The sequence below is a fragment of the Myripristis murdjan genome, chromosome 17 (genome assembly GCF_902150065.1).
Source record: "Myripristis murdjan chromosome 17, fMyrMur1.1, whole genome shotgun sequence".
Taxonomy (NCBI): Eukaryota; Metazoa; Chordata; class Actinopteri; order Holocentriformes; family Holocentridae; genus Myripristis; species Myripristis murdjan.
Genome location: NC_043996.1, coordinates 18,709,468 through 18,727,027, shown reverse-complemented (window position 1 = coordinate 18,727,027; position 17,560 = coordinate 18,709,468). Strand labels below are relative to the sequence as shown.

The window sequence follows — 17,560 nt, the reverse complement described above, 5'->3', positions numbered from 1 at the left end:
TAAGTTCAATTATGAAAGGGTAAATCAGACCAGACACACAGTTGGACAATACTGCAGAAAAATTCACTTAGAAAAGGAAAGCCCTTTTTTAATATTGGCTCACATGTCAGGTAGGCCAGCAGCAGCTCTTATTTGCAAGTGAAGAATAAGTTGTAACTGCCTGTATATTGCAATTCTGTTTGCTACTAGATCGCCCTCTGCTGGCCATATGGTATAGGGCACCACAGACCCATTTTTCATCCTTACTGAACAAGGCAAGCTGACAGAGCACATCCTGATTTCAAGGAACGTCAAAAGGTTTTCCTAGAAATTATACAGTAATATGAATTCTAAAATCTTAAACATTCATAAAAAATCATGCTTGATAATTAGTATCTTTACAACATATTAAAGGTTTATTATTTCTTCTCAATGGGCCTTATTATGTAGCATCAGTTAAAGCAGTGCTTAACTAACCCGCTGTGTGACCCACAATTTATTGTGTGCACTAATGAGTCCCTTCATCAAGCCAAAACCACTACTTCTAACCATTTATTAGCCCACCACTAAAAAATTAGGAAACAGTTTTAATGTCAACGCAATTCATTTTTCAGGCCCAGGAGACATTCAGAAACTCTTACTTAAAGGACACACTAAGTGCTGAGTATATGAGGAAACTGCATTTGCTCTGACTCAGACCACAAAAAGGCAGAAGGAGCTTCAAGGACACAGAGAGAGAAAAGAGAAGAGGAAGAGTGGAGAAACTGGGGCACTGCTCTTCTTCATTCTCTCCCTTTCTTCTAGTTTTTCCACTCCCCTTACCAGTCTGTAGACCTTCCTGGGTGGTTTGTGAGTGTGTGCATGTCTGTGTGTTTGTATGTGTACACACACACACGCACGCACACACACACACACACACACACACATGTGAGCATGTGTGTTTATTTAGTCTGTATGAAGGTGATGGGAACAGAACCATGGTCTCTGCCAATTTTCTTTACACTGAGAAAATATGCTTTTGGACAGATGGAAAAAATGGGGAGCAGTTAAACAGATTCAGAGCCAACAGATACAAGGACCCTCCTTCCTAAAATCAACCACAACCACCACCAGCTCTCCAGACTGAGAAACCGGCACCTTGAAACTCCACTGGTTTAATTCTTACTTCTCCAGACCGCACAGTGATGTAGTGAAGATCCACTCAAAGCAAAAGCCTGGGAGCAATGCCCTTTGACAACCAGCCTCCACCCTGATGAAGTGTCCTTGAGCAAAACACCGCATCGCTGCCTGAATGAACAAGCATTTACTTGTCTAATATGCTGGCAAACATAATGTTTGTGTGAGGGAGGTCCCATCCTGGATGCTCATCCGCCACATATAACATATATCCATCATCATGGGTCAAATTTGACTTTTGTATGACCATGACTTTTGTGACATGTCATCTATTATAAAATGGATTGTTCTCAGCTCAGTTTGGCTGAGTCATGTTAACAAACCTGAAAAGCAGACCTTTGACTCCATGTCTGCAACATTAATTATTCATATTCAAACCAAACATCATCATTCTGCCCCAGTATTATAACTGTCTTGCTTGGAGGAAAAACGGCATTCTGATTGTCTTGTATCACATGAACAGCTCAGACGATGACAGAAGTTAAGTTTACATGGGACAAAACCGGTGCAAACTGGTGTTACAATCACGTCGAATTAAATTTTTCCTAATCGTAAGTTTGTCTCCCATCGTGCAACAGTGGTGATCATGCCGAAGTACAAAGTGCTGCACAAAAACAAAGCAAAACACACTACTTTATCATCACAACTAGGTCAAGGGTGACACTAGACAAAATTGCAACATTCAGTATTGTCCCTCTGTACCAAGCCATTGATGAAGTGTTTAGCATTGGGCCAAGTCTGTGAGAAAGGATGGACTGGCTGACTGTGAGGAGGATGGGAGGTGAAGAGGGGAGGAGTAGAGGAGGGCTTGGGGGAAAGAGAAGAGGGATGAGGGGTGGGGAGAGAAGAGGAAAGAAGAGGAGGGGTTTAGGGGCTGGGGGAGGGGGGGTTTGAGGGGAGAAGTCGGGGGAGGGGAATACCACCCACTAAGCCAGTTGCGGAGAGGTTCTGGGGGGTTGGGCCACTCACAGGAAACAGTTGTGGCTCCATCCCAGGCCTCACACCAAGCAGCCCTGGGCCACCCAGTCATCGACAGACAGACCTACCAAACGGGCTGGCCGGGCTGACCGACAGATTTGTTTATTTTCATCCTTTGGTGGTGGGGGGGAAATTGTTCGGCACAAGCTGTTTATTAGACCTTTGATTTGTCATGTGTCAGCGTTCGCTTGCAGGGAATGTGTATACACAAGTCCAGCTTGTGTATAGTTTGGAGGTTTGGAAGCAGAAAGGGGGCGGGTGCAAATGGGTGGGATGGGGGGCAAAGAAAAAAAAAATGGATGCCTCCCACACTGAAGGCAAGGCTGAACTGCATTATGGGTCATTCTCCAGCTGTCTGTGCTTGTTGATGTCATGGGGGGATGAACTCCCGGGACGGTGTGCATGGCTGCAGGGAGAGAGGGGGCATGAGATCAAACAAACACACAGTGATATTCTTCAGGTCAGACAGCTGAAATGCAGTAAAATGGATTAGCAGTTTGCAGAATTCCAGCACATCTGTAGACCAATAAGGGAACATCATTCTGACAGGTTAAGTAAATATCAAATTACAAGTTCAAAGATTTGAATGATGGTCAACAGAAAGTTTTTTTTTCCTCTGTTACTTTAATAAAGTAACAACAAAAGGCTGGGCTCCTCACATATGTGCTTGTTTCTTTTGTAAACAGCTGAATCTTTAACAAAGAGGGCAGTGCAGTATCATGAAAACATGATACCAAAAGTAATATTTGTTATGGTAATTGCAATGGTGCAACCACAGAGATGTGGGAGAAATATTTAAACCTCTTAACATAAAAATTATTCAACAAATTTTCAGTAAACCTGGCCTCTAATCTGATAAATTATCCTGCCTTTTAATGTACATGTCCATTCCAAACCAATGTCAGCTTGAAACGTGAGCAGAGCGTTGACTGTGCAGAAGTCTGTAACCAATAATTCAAAATTAGATTTAGATTTGATTAAATTAGATTTAACAAACCTTCCAAAACTGTACTCAAATCTCCCATCTGTAACATGGACCAATCAGTTAATGAATTCACAGAAAATTTGTATCCCCATACTATTTATTTTTTCTGTTACCCTGGCATCTTCAAACTGCTAAAATCAGAAGCCAGACAGATGGCATTAATAGTGAAATCTCAAGGTTACAAAAGGTGAGCAAGTAGGTTTTCTTGTTCAAGGACACTTCAGCAGTGTGGCTGCTTGCAGACAGAGGGAAAAGGCTGGCTCTGGCTCACTGATAATCGATTAAACCCAAAATCAAAGAGTGCTGGAACTCCATACAGTCCATACACTGTATTATTGTTAGACTATATGAGAAGTCAAACTGAACAGAAGCTTTAAGCTGCTGAGACAGAGTTATAAAGTTGCAGCTATATACAAATCAAAAATCCAAACTGAAAGAGCTGTCACTTACTGAGTCCGATGCAAATAAATGTAATGTCCCAAAACTGTCAGATATTCATCTCAATATGATCCATTTGCCTACATGATATAAAAGCTTGTTGTTATGTTAACAAGATCAGTCTTTTTTTTTTTTTTTTAAATTCAGTTTATGCAACATAAATATTCCTCCCCAAGGCTGCTCAGTTTAGCCAAATCAGCCAAATTTGGATGAAGAAAATGTTGCTTAAGCCATGTATTTGTGGGGATGGGGAAAAGGGTCTCACAATTGGTATCACTAGTAAGGCAAATAAATAATAAGGAATGAATCCACATTGCTTTATTCCCATCATCTTTGGTACTAAACAACCAAACAAACACACAAACAAAAACAAACAAACTTGGAGTTAAGGGTCAACACAAGCAAACCTTTAATTTTCTTTAGGACATTCTCTCACGCATTAAGAAAAGATAACAAGAAAAAAACAAAAACAAAACAAAAATCAGATATTGAGATGCTGTTTGAACATATTTTATTATTTTATTGAGTAAATAGTGCTTTATAGACTTTATGCAATCTCTCTAACATTTCTTTAAAACATGTCATGGATGACAGGTGAGTGCTGTGTCAGCGGTAGCTGGGGTTCATCCTTGCCAGTCGCTCCTCATCAACTGCAGATTTTAAAGCCAACACTGTATCTGTGAATGACAGAAAAGCCTCCATTTTATGTTCAAACTCACAATAACGGGCCTTATATGCAGTGTGCAGACACCACAACAAAACCAGCACATACTTTGGTCAAATAATTACTATGATTGAAGTAAACATGAAAAGATGGAGCAACAAATATTTTGAACCAGAGTGGAAGCAAGGCCGAACAATAAACTCAGGAGAAAGTCAATCTGGAACATTTTGATATGAACATCTCTGCAGACATGCTCAAATTTTCCCCACTGTTGATGCCATTAAAGTTTTTACTCTTAAAAAAATGAAGGCATAGAAATATAGTTAAGAGTGTGACTTGTAAGTGGAAGGCTCAGATCAGCACAGATGCAGAGATCAGGTCCCATTATAACTAATAATAAAGACCCTTGTTGACTTGACTGCAAAAAATCAACATAAAAAACTTAGCAGCACTGAAAAGTGGTGCTACAACAGAATCACAAATTAGATCTTTTAGCACAGGAAAGGTCTTGCTATTTTTCCTAAGTCCCAATTGCAAGGAAGTGCTTTCCAATAGAAAGCAGACAGAAGACAAAACTAGTTTGTTCAAGTTTGTTTGTACTAACCCAGCAGCCTTCTTGAATGATCCTCCAGGTCAGGAAGTCCTGCCTCAATGTTGTAGGAGGTTTGCTCCATGGCCCTCATGAGCTCGCTGGCCGTCTAGAGAGCAGGAAAATGAAAGAATACAAGGAACTACAGGGAAATTGTATTTTTTAAATGCCATTATGTTTTCTCTGCTTAAATAGCCACTACAGTAAACAAAAATTAAATGACAATAAAGGGAAAGTACATCACACCTGTAGCTCTGAATAAACTTTTTCCTCCAGTTCGGACACCTGCGATATGGCATCATACATGCTCTGATCCACAGACTCCTATAGGTAAAGAAAAGCAATTTCAAACAGCTGCACATACTACAGACCTTCAGTATGATTACTGATTATGGTCATTTTTAAAAATCTGACCTCCTCTGAAGAGGTATCACTTTGCTCCTTTGCCTTAATGGCTCCACCAGCTTTGGATTGGCCATTCAGCTCCTTGACTCTACCAGAGAGAGAAGAAAACATGTCATGAAGTAGGTGAGAGGAAGAGCATTTTTCCAAGTAGCTGTGAAAGCTAATGACATGTATTACCTGTGGCATCCAAGGTTTGTGGTTTGCTCTTAACTTGGAGAGTTAAAAATTAATAAACAAAATCTATACCTGTCAGCATAACGTAGTGTGTTCATTGTGTAGTCACATGATGCCATACCAGGAGACACCATAGCAATCTGAGGGAAGGGGGGATAAATAAATATCATCATCATCATCATCATCTAACACATAGTCAACATAATTAGTTTAGCATAATGGGGGCTTGAAGAATTACATTCATTTTAATTTTAGTGGTGGCTTCTTAAAATTCAATTTTGTTGTTTTGGTGATATAACTTGCATCTAAGAGCTGAATAAAGGCAGCAGTGCTTGAAATTTGCTTTCTCAGTAAATTAGTTGGTACAATGAACTCCAATACTGATTTTTCTATTTTTTCAGTTATTGAAATGTAAACACAACATTAAGATTAAAATCAAACAGAAGCTATTACAATCCACTGTGTGGACTTTCTTTCATCTTTACCTATATTTTCGCTGTAATACACTCGGTGTTGGGAGCGCCTCAGTAGCTCACCGGGCAGAGCGTGTACCACAGCAGCATGGGTTTGACAGAGTAATGTTGAGCCAGAATTTGTGCTTTTGTGATTTTTGGTACTGTCATTAACTACTGTATGGTCATCTGTATCCATTTATACTTCAACACACTGTGTGCCAGAGTAAAGCTAAGCTTACTTTGGTGCATATTTGGTGTTGCTTCAACATACCATGCAGGTCCTGGATTTCTCTCCAATAAATGAGTCTCTGAGGACTTTGGTCAACGTGCTCATTCTGAAGGGAATGTGATCGCTGTTCCTACCCAGAGAACGAATACACTCCTGGAGAAAACAAGAGTCAAAGCATCTTTACTCACATCCATATGGCTTGCTGCAAATCAGCACACAAAACAACTTTGATCACTTGTGTCTCGCAGACATCCATTTTTGGGGAAAAAACAAACAAAAAAAACATCCTGTCTTATGCATGGTATTGCATGTCTCAATCTTCATGTGTTTTTGTGACAAAATGTAGTTTGGAGCCAGACAGATTCGTCAGGGATGCATCCTAGTGAATGATCCTATGATCCTACCTCCCTGTCGCTGCTCAGTCACGTAGTGTGCAAAACACAACTAATTAAAGATTCACAATTCAATACAGCAAGTTCTTTAATGTGAACACTACAGTGACCGGGCGACTTTAAAAGTCATGTAGTGTGAACTCGGTGCAAACTTGAACTTGACCTCTGAGAACGTCAGGACTGTTTGGATCACTTCTTTCTCCATAATGGTTTCCATGTGAGGCTTTCAGGTGTGCTATATCTGCACCCATAGCTGGGAGAAAAGATGTCATGCTCTTGTCCCTTCACAGCCATAGCTACTAATTCATTCATAGTGTGTCCGTGCTTCACCCGTAGTTTACCTTGAGAGCCAGTAGGCTGCGGTTGATCTCTGCAGTCTCAACCAGTGTGCTGCGGTCATTGCAGCTGACGTCTGTGCCTCGCTCGTTACCAGCAAGATCCACCAGTGAAAACTTCCCATGCAGCGTTTTTGCACGGTCACTGCATCTCAGGGCAATCTGCAGGACTGCATGGGAGCGCGATGAGTTTGCGTTGGCTGAGGTCTGCCCTGATGTTCTGGGACAGATATTGAAAAGAGGTGAGGGTTAACAGGCAGCAATACTGTATTTCATGTACTAATGTGCAAGTTGATCAGGACATCCAGATAGGACATTACAAAGGGACTGAGAACTTGTGTTGAACCTCTTGTGTTTTTATGTTATTGAGTTATAATGAGTTCTCTGGTACACCTCCACAACAATTATGATCTTGATGTAATATTATTCTTCTTGACTGCAGGAAGATTTTAGAACATAGTAATTACCTGAATATACTGTAAGCCTCTCTTTCTAAAATCGCCATATTTCAAATTAAGAACTTGTAATCACAAATTCCTGACTTATGACTAAACATTCCCAACTATTCAATAAATAGGCTTATACCAATTATATTAGAATTCAAGACAAATACACTAATCATTTTAGATTCCCAACAACATTAAAGAAATCGTTTGAATAAAGTTACAAGATGGAGACTCATTATGTATAGATGTTAAGTGAACACAGCTCTATTTCGGATAAAAAATGAAAATGATAATGGTAAGTGTTAATGCTAAAGATGCGGTCTGCAGGTACAGACTAAGAGATAGCTAAACTGATAAAATAAAATAGTTTAATTCCTCTGTGTTCGTAACTTTTAATATCCAGAAAGTTTCAGCAACAAAGCCTTTGTCAGGGTGTACAAAAAAAAAATCATTCAAGATAGAGCTGCTGATCATCTTTAGCTCAGGTGTTCTGAATCAAGTAATTAAAAAGCAGAGAATAATAACATTGGTTCTTGATGTAAACTTTGATTTACTTGCAAAATATAAATAATTTTGATGGGAAAATGTGGGCAACATGTACGCACAATACCAACCCATTTTTCCGAAAGCTCAAGATGTAGATTTACCGATTCCCTACTTTTTCTAACACACTTTCAAGTCAAAGACATTCACGGTTGAGAAAAATATAGCACTATCTAATACTCACAGCAAGCAGTTTTTGTAACAATCTAGGAATGGGGCAGATGGATGACGTTGAGTCAGACAGTGACATCAAGTAGCTGTTACCAGCTTCTAACAATTAAGTTCACAACCTTTTATGTACCATCATTTGCATGTTTTCCACCCTGTAAACGCTGATGAAGGTTGTGTTGCTGAAACACTGGTGATATTCAAAGTAGCCAACACTGTGGAGAAGCACTGAGTGATTCTATTGTTATTTTCATATATCTATCTATTTATAATGAAAATGCTAACCATGTTAAAAATTAGAACCCAAACCCTCAATTGCTACCCTGGATACAATGTACACTCTACATGGGAGGGTAACCAAATGGCAAGCAGGATGTACCTACAGGGATAGCTCATTAGTAACTAAACTCCCAACCCACATCTCTGAAGTCTGACCTCTAGTGGTGAAAGTAGAGTCCCTCGTCTTTCACCTGCCACCACAGATGAAATACTCCACTTTTCACCATTAGAGGTCAGGCTTCAAAGAGATGTAGGTTTGGGGTTTGGTCACTCTTTAAAAGGAGCTAATACACAAGTACACAGTGAGCTGCTTGCTTCTTGGCCTATGGAAGAAAGCTTAAGGCGCAAATGATCAACTGACTCTAAAAACTTGTTGAGGTTTTGTGTCAGTTGGTTTTTAATGAAATCCTTAAAAGGACAAACAACTAGAATGTAGTTCATCAATTAGTTGTTTCAACTACTTGTTAAATAGTAAAAATGACTGAGTTTTACAACATTAGCAGAATTAAAGAACTTTGATGTAACTATTCAGCACTATTCCATTCAACTGGCAATTTCAAGTAGCAAGGAAACTCTGAAGTTGAAGAGCATTGAAAAGCTCACACACCTGCAAGTGCTGCCCATCTCTATCATCTTTATGACCTCTTCCGCTGAGGAAACGTACTCCTCCTGCAGACCCACCACTTGAACCTGCTGCCGGTCATCTTCCAGGACACGCAGCTTGGCCTTCTTGTTCAGCAGGTCGTACACCTGAATCCACAAGCACACTTCACTTGAACAACACTGTAACAACAGTCATTTTTCCTGACAAGTCTTTAAAATTAATACATTTTTCAGGTGACAGAGTCCATAATTCCTACCTTCCCATTGTAAATCTCAAAAAAGCTCACGTAGGGACAGAGATCCAAGCTAGCATATCTCCTCTGGCTTAGGAGGGCAAAAACATCCTGGGCTGAAGGGAAAAAGATGGTACAGTTAATAACAATGAAATACTCAAATCAAATACAAACAATATGCGTGAAGAGAGCCGAAAATACTTTTAATCCATTTCTATCCAGTGATTTAAATGGTAAACCCCATGGTATTCAATGACTCCGCAACTCTTAAAATCCCAAGATGAGACCAGAGGGAATGCTGTACTCAAAGAGTCTGTGACCACTGGAGGTTACTGGTCCCAGTTGGTAAAAAATGTTTTATTAATGATTTGAGAAAAACACTCAGATCACATGCACTTGCCAAATGTGTAGATCTGAAAACCACTGAGGATTTAGGTTGTACCTGCCAAAGCGTAGATGCCTTTGGAACTGTTCTGCAGCTTGCCAGTGAAATCACCTCCCATAGTCTATAAATGAAAATAATCAAAGAAAAATTAATACAGAATCTGATTATATTAGAGAGTACAATTGAAAGAATAGTGTGGTGTATGAATCTGGATTTTCTGCAGTCTGGAAAACTCCATACAAGCACTTTAACCAAGCAAGAAAAAGAAGCTACAGACTTACATGAGTCTTTCCACTTCCAGTTTGGCCATAGGCAAAACATGTTGCCATGGCTCCCTCAAAAATGGATTGGACCAGAGGTTTGGCTGTGAATCTGCAACAATTAGTCAAATAATCGATTAGCTGTCAACTATTAATAATTTTGGTGATTTTTATGAGGACTGATCATTTTGAATTATTTGTAAGAAGACATTTTCCAAATTCTTGGATTCCAGCCTCTGAAATGTAATCATTTTCTGGTCTCTTTACTCCTCTATGACAGGGCTGTGGGAAATGCAACATTTTATGGACCAAACAAATAATCAAAAAAATAATCGACAGATTAATCGATTAAGAAAAATAGTTAGCAGCCGCTCTAAAAAGACCCCACTTAAGTCTTTGTTTCCTTTAGTTTGTTAGTTGCCATCATAAACAAGGTATAAACATAGTACAAAGTGTGTATGAAGTACATTTTCATTATTGAGCTACACAATGTTAAACTTGTGAAAATGAACCGCAGCAACTAGGTGCTTGAATGAAGAACAAGATGCAACATCTTAACTTCTCTTCCAATTCTACCAACTAGTGATGAATTAATTTTATTTTCTACACATTATACTGTAGAACAATAAACACACTGGGAATCTACCTATGATCTACCAAGTTGTTTGTGGCTGATGATTGCACTCATCGGGAGTTTTTCATCATGTCTTCTGATCAGGATGAAAATTCAACTCAAATTGGCTGGTGCATTTGCCATTTTACTGAGAAAACCTGGTATCAGATCCAGCCTGCTGCATAGTAAAAGGCAAGATAAGCTCATTACCTGTAGACCAAGTCATTGGTGGAGGTCTCATCAAAGCAGTAGTCAAACTGGAACACCTGGTTGTCCAAGTACTTGGTGAGGTCCACCTTCTGTTTTGGCTCATGCACCAGTACAGCCCCTTTCCCAGGTACAGACACCACATCAATCTCCTTCTTATTGACCTCTGGGATGCAAGGAACAAGTGAAAATACAAATTCATTTCAAGGAAACACTGTTTAATTATATGCCAATGGAGAAATGTAATCCTGTTGTGAGATTATTTTTAATGAAATAAAAAGAACATACTGCACACAGCAAGTGTAGGACATTATTCTCAACTTGCCTTGCTTGTTGAGTGGCCGCTTGCGAACACACACACAAATTCTGTGAGCTTCAACCTGTGCAAGAGCAGAGTACGTAAGGACGTGAAAGAATAACGAGAAAAGGAGGAGGAATGCACACATCAGTCAATGGTGCTGGCTAATGAATTTGTTAAAAAAAAAAAAAATCAGTTCAGCACATCCCCTAGTCTGACACATTTGTCCCATCTTACCAGGTCAGAGGCTGACAGTGGGGTAACTTCCAAGGTCTCTCTAAAATCTTGGATCATGTCGTAAAACTTCTGGTTGGGCCGATGAGCCTCTCCAAACTACAAGAGACACAAAGATATAACCATCAAATTCAGTTGCACTTATTGTGGTGGCATGTCTATAATCATATATAAAAATTATACCCAAGTTGCACCTTTCCATGTGACAAGGGTAGAAAGACAATTATGAAGGAAAAAAAAAAGATCTAACCTTTCCCTTCTTGGGCTGTGCGTCTGGTGGCTTGACACCAGACAGCCTTTTGTTTGTCTTGCTGAGTTCCTGGGGGGCCACAGTTCTCCGTCTGCCTGAAATACACAGATTAAAAACAAAAACTAAGCACAACAAGAGAAAAGTTAAAATGTACAGATGCACATTACACTGTGATGGGCTCAGTCTACAGTGGACTCATGCCTCCATCAGTCAACCAGGAGGACAGGCTGTTGTCTTCTTCACTGTGACTGGCTCTCTCGGTGTATATGCAGTATCAATATAAGCCATGTGGTCCTGTGTGACTAGAATACGCGCGTAAAATCCACCACTGACCCGTTACTACAGGCAGAGGAGGCAGTCTCTCAGCCCCATTCTCCTTGGTGGTCTCACTGACGGTAGGCAGAGAAGACACCTGTTTGGCCTTGCTCCTCTTGCATGGCTTGTTTGGAATTGCTGGGAAAGAAGACATGTGTTTAAAAATCTAACTAACAGGTGTTTTAATATCTATGGAAAACTATAGTGGCAGCACAGAAAAGGAATGATGATGGAAAGCGTCAAAGAATGAGTTGTACATGACTAAAACATCCTCAAAGATAATGTAGAGGCAAACTGGGTGAAGACCAAAGATGTCACACAAGCTTTTCTTGTTAAGCTAAGTTTTGGTGTTTCGGAGCTTATTACAAATTTCCCCCCTGTACACCATCCAGAGGACACAGTACCAACCAGAGTTTGTTAGGACTGATGTTGCAGGGGGATCAGTGTGGACTGACTCAGGGTTTACCCCAGCAGACTCTGAGGCCGGGACCGATACTGGGGGGGAAGGCACCTGGAACAAACATGTCTGCCTGGCCTGAGACTTCCTGGCAACTGAAAGTAGAGCAAATCCAAGTGAAATAGCAGCAAAATGAGTAATGGTGACTGGGTCAGTGGTTACACAGTGTCAGAAACTTGTTAACTATTGTCTCTATGGGATTACGAGTCAGCCTGCTAAATCACAAAAGCAAAAGCAACAGGTGGACAAGGAAAAAAAGGATCATGTTACACACCCATGATGCCATAGTCGTGAGTAAGGAGTGGAAAAAACAGTTAGTGGGGTAAGTGCTCCAGGTGCTTAAATAATTATGACACCTTGTGAATCATATCAGCAGATGAAAATATCACTAATTAACAGTTAAAAAAAAAAAAAAAAAGTTGAACCAGTTAGTCCTGGTAATTAAAAAGTATTATGTACCATCACAAAGTTAGAAACTGACAAACATGGAGAAATTTCCAATAGTCCTATGATTGAACACTGTGCACTATCAGTGTGATAATGACCACTTTTTGCTGTCCTCTTCATCTGCTGTATCATTTGTCTAAGTCACCACAATTAAAAACAGATGGATAGAGATAAATACAGATAGGACTGCATGCCCAGAATTGATCATTTCCATCCCTGTAATGGTCATCATTAAACTGAAGCATGAGATTGTTGATCAAGAATCAGAGGACAGATTTCTGTTCATCTCTCCTAGGATTGTTTTCATGCAAACATACCCTGATCCTATGAACAAAGGTGCAACAGGGAATAAGCTGAATTTGCTTTACAGAGGGGAACATGAATGCTACGCCAACCTGTCTGTTCACCTTGGGTGGCTGCTGCAGCAGAGGCTTTTGGAAGGGAAATGCACAGTTAGGAGAAACAATACTTACTTAACTGATTCAACAAAAACATAAAACAGTGTGATCGGTTTACATACAGGATGCAGGGGCAGGAATTCTGGATGAACGCAGTCGAGCCTCATACTTCTATTGAAGAAATGAGCAGAGAGACAAAGGAAATAGTTGCTGGTTAATGAGCATGTCAATAATTGAGCTCACACACAACTGATTCCAGCTCCCAGCCTGCATGTATTCACCAGTCAGCTCAACTACTGCTAAGTCAGGCAAAGTTTTTTTTTTTTTTTTTTCTTCCATCTTCTAAGAACCATAAAGTTTACCAAGGCCTATCACCTGTCTTTTTTTTTTTTTTTTTTTCCAGATCACTGAACTGTGAGGGCATTGTCAAGCCCAACACTGACAGGAGAAATATGAATGATGAGTCTATGCTCTGTTTACACTGTGTAGCACAAGTAGTTTCCACCAGCCCGGCTGTGTGTTCAATACAGACTCTGAATGATACTGATAATAAATACAGAATGCACATGCAAGCGGTCTTGTGTACTCATAGAAAGGGAAAACACATAATTATGAGTAAATAATTCTTGCCTTCTCTGGGGAGGGCGGTGCTGGGATGGCAGCTTTTGTGGTGAGTGAGTTGACATGATCCCGCAAATCTGGATTGAGCGCACACAGCTCTTTTAACTCAATCTACACAGCAAAGACACACATGGGTAGAAAATAGTTTCAATCAATTCCTGACACCAACAAAAGCTCAGTAACAAACTCTTGATTCTGTGCTGACGACAGCTGAGGAGAAAAGATTAGGTGGAACAAAAAAATATCCATGGTCAGGTGCCTCAAAAACTCTGATGGTACAATTTTAAAGTACTTAAGGAATTATTGTCATGGAAGTTACAGTGTCCACTACGAAAGTGTGCTGTTTTTTGAGCTACTAACCTCCTTCCCCCGGCATATGTCCCTCTCATGCCACTCCACCATGATTGTGGACTTGACGCCATCGACAGATTTTACAGTGGCGAGATGAACTCGGCCTGGTTCACAAACAAAGACACCGCCTGTCAGAGTTTTAAGGCCGACATGACAGACAACTTTTAGCACAGATAATAAATAACGACGACTCACCGTCACTCCGGCTAATATGCACCGAAAGCCCGGTGAGGAGTCTGGAAAGGCTGGCCTCCATTTCAGCAGCTCACTAACGTTACTTCAGCTCGCTCAGGTAACTTGACTTAACGGACAGTAAAACAACACAAACAGTCCAAGCCAAAACGCTGTCGTTGTCACTTTGAGTGTGTACTTTCTGGTTTGTTTAGTCCATAAACGAAGCTAATGTTCGTGGGTTAACTTATTTGTCCTCCGTCTCGCTGTAAAAAAAAGAAAAAAACAACCCATCGAAATAGAAAAGCAAACTAACGCCGCCGAACGTTTAAATTGACGCTATTTCCGGGAATGGAAGAATTTGATTGGTTGTGCGCGTCCCTCTTCTTCTACTTTAATTATGAACGTAGATTGACTTGAACGTTACACTATATCGCCACCTCTTGGATCTATTAGTAACAGCCGTAGTTATTAATAATCACTGCTTTAACACTTAACCTTGTTGGTATTCCCTGTAAATTATTTCATCCCACACAAAAATTTCCCTTTCCCTGTAAGGATCCCGCAGTTTTGTCATTTTTGGCCTATTTTGTACAAAATTTGTATGTATGTATCTACTGAAATTTTCTATTTGGGCAAACACATTAAAGCTCTACAGCAGGGGTGTCAAACTGGTGCCATGGTGGGCCGAGAGGCTGCAGGTTTTCAATCCAACCGAAAACTCCACCAGGTGATTTCACTGATTAGTTCTTCTCTCTGCTTGGAGGTGGAGTAATCAGTGAAATCACCTGGTGGAGTTTTCGGTTGGAATGAAAACTTGCAGCCTCTAGGCACCAGTTTGACACCCCTGCTCTACAGTGTTTTAAGAAAGAAAGAAAGAAAGAAAGAAAGAAAGAAAGAAAGAAAGAAAGAAAGAAAGAAAGAAAGAAAGAAAGAGCCCAATGACTAACAGCGGTTTAAATACCTACAAATTTAACATTTCGATCTGGCAATGCCGTGCATACTTACATTTTCAATTGTATTATACATCATTCATAATAAATAATGATACAATTTATTTATCGCTTTTCAAAATAAGCCAGGAGGAGCTTTGGAGGAGAAAATAGAAGAAGAAGAAGAGACGTAAAAGTGCATCTCACATTAAAACGTGTAAAAGAAATTAAAACAATGAAATTTTAATACACAGCTGTGTGTTGAAATTACTTATTTAAAAAAAAATCCCAGTTTAAACATGTGTGTTTGTTAGAGCTATTAACATGTTTTAGTATAATGAGCTTGGCATCAAGGAATTTGGTACAAAAAGGTAAATGCAGGTTCTCGATAGTGGCAGTAATTCCAAACATATCCACTACGGGGCAACCACACACTATTAAATCGCAGCGGGGACCCTCCACGGCAGAAGACACCGCTGAGAACGTACAGTGTGTGTGATTGGTCTTCATCGGCTGAAAACAATAACAGACTTAGCCTACTAAGAAATACCATGTCCTCACAATCACATGTTGGTACATCATCAAACTAAATATTCCAGGGTAAGAGGCTAAAAAACGAGGACAAAATGCACGTGACACATGTTTATCAGCAGAAAACAAGGCATTTGTCCTGAAAACCTTAGAGAGAGCTGCGTGAATGGTCACAGGGGACGGAAAACACAATAAGTGATAGTGAAATTAAATTTTGCAGTAATCAAGGCGGATGTGAGGTGTTGTGTTACAATGTCACTCCCATCAGATCCAGTCGGTGGCGGCATTACGAAGCAGTAGAGTCCATCTGACGTCAAAGGCGAGGAAGAGGGGAGGGAAAAGCGCGACCAATCACTTTATACCACACCAGGATACAGCGCCTGTTCGAATTTTTGGCCGGCATTCAGAAAACACAGCTCTCTAATAGGTGGTGACCTAATAATTTGTTGGTTAAGTGGAGAGATTGTGGTCTCTCTAATGATCATTCTAAATTCAATACATTAAAAAAAATAGATTTAGAAGTTTCTGTTTGGGGTGGGGTGGGGGGTGGGGGTGGGGAGCACATAGTATGCTATGGAACTGAGCTTTGTGACACTTTATTTCTAAAAAAAGAAAAGCATCCTTTGAATAAATACCTGTGCAGGCAAAATATCACATCTTTGATTCAGCTATATTATCATTAATGACTGGATTACTGGTTTCAAATTATGATGTCTACATCTCAAGACCCACAGCAGGTTGTCTTACACCACACTGAACTCATCCTACCCCATTTTCAATTTGCACATCATTTAGTATAACGGCAGGAATTTAAATAACAATACATAGGTGTGGTTTTTACATAACATTTTTTCTTATTTGTGTAATTTAAGCTGTGCACTGTTACCTAAGTATGGAGTGCAGACATTGCTGACTAACAGGTTGATTAAGTCAGGCAGGTCTCAGCAGTTTGAGAGTTAATTTGTTTAGTTTGGTCTATTTGTCTTTCAGGTGTATTTCAGTCTGGCTAGCTTTTATCATCCGGTCTTCATTTGGTTAAGTCACTTTGTTCTGTTCAGACTCATGTTGAGCTGTCTGTTTTGTTGATCGCACTTTTTTCTGACCCTTCATTTATTTATTGTAACTATCTTCCTTGCACTACTGGTTTTGCCACCGTAGTTTGTTAAATTTTGAGGGTAAATAAAAGCCATAAACCCTTGATTTTTTTCATTCTGACTTTCTGTATTCTCAGCTTGATCACTGAGACATATAAACTATTTAAAATGTTTTTATTTCTATATTTTTGTGTATGTGTTCATTAAACTAAGAGGCAGTATATCCTCTTTTTTTTTTTTTTTTTTTTAGCTATATATATTTCAGTACCATTTTACAATAAGACTACCCTTATAAAGGGTTTGTGAGGAACTAAACGGAACAAATGGTGAGTCTGGAACTTCAGCCCATTAAAATTAGTATTTTAGACATGTAGGACCCACTGACACATGCAAGTGACCCATTGTGGTTCCTGTCCCATCTTTTATGAAATGCTGTCATATTGGCCTATACTAATCTCATTAGCAAATGTGATTTCAAACAATGAAATCATTCAGTTAGCAGCTTATTCATATTTGATCTCTACCACCCACACCCAGTTCTCATAACCAGCAAAGTTTGGGGTTTGAATTTATGTGATGTTGTTATTGTGGCATGTAAGATGGCACAGCACAGCATTTTGTGAAGTGAAGATAAGATTTGCATGAGTCATGAGTTACAGTTTGGTTAACACACTGAGGAAATTTTTTTTTTTTTTTTTTTTTTTTTTTTTTTTTTTTTTTAGTTTTATTGTGTTGTATTTGATTTTATTTTATTTTGCCTGCCTACTGTATTTTCATCCATGTATTGTTTGCCTCGCTTTGGTTTATTCTGCAAACTGCGTTGATCTAATATCCTGTATGAAAAGTTTGGGTTCATGTATCCTCAAACAATTTCTTAAAACAGCTTTGCCTAAATTATAATTCTCAATGTCAATCTCTGTGAACA

At 39.6% G+C, this 17,560-nt stretch overlaps 1 protein-coding gene across 3 annotated transcripts; it reads right to left on the bottom strand.

Annotated features, from left to right (window-relative positions):
- Positions 1-3,941: 3,941 nt before the first annotated feature.
- kif2c (kinesin family member 2C) lies at positions 3,942-14,453 on the bottom strand. Of its 3 annotated transcripts, none has more exons than XM_030075528.1 (22): positions 14,103-14,452; positions 13,917-14,011; positions 13,566-13,667; positions 13,058-13,106; positions 12,945-12,968; positions 12,042-12,185; positions 11,652-11,771; positions 11,319-11,413; positions 11,072-11,167; positions 10,862-10,916; positions 10,540-10,702; positions 9,738-9,828; positions 9,514-9,577; positions 9,096-9,187; positions 8,843-8,985; positions 6,806-7,019; positions 6,115-6,225; positions 5,461-5,528; positions 5,224-5,302; positions 5,056-5,133; positions 4,825-4,918; positions 3,942-4,233 (listed from the first exon to the last, which is right to left on the bottom strand). In XM_030075528.1, exons 1-22 carry the CDS (start codon positions 14,161-14,163, stop codon positions 4,163-4,165), a joined length of 2,109 nt encoding a protein of 702 aa, XP_029931388.1. In that variant the 5' UTR covers positions 14,164-14,452; the 3' UTR covers positions 3,942-4,162. The 3 variants fall into 3 exon arrangements, with proteins under 3 accessions (XP_029931388.1, XP_029931387.1, XP_029931389.1); XM_030075527.1 differs by having other exon boundaries at positions 12,933-12,968; positions 14,103-14,451; XM_030075529.1 differs by lacking the exon at positions 12,945-12,968 and having other exon boundaries at positions 14,103-14,453.
- Positions 14,454-17,560: the final 3,107 nt, after the last annotated feature.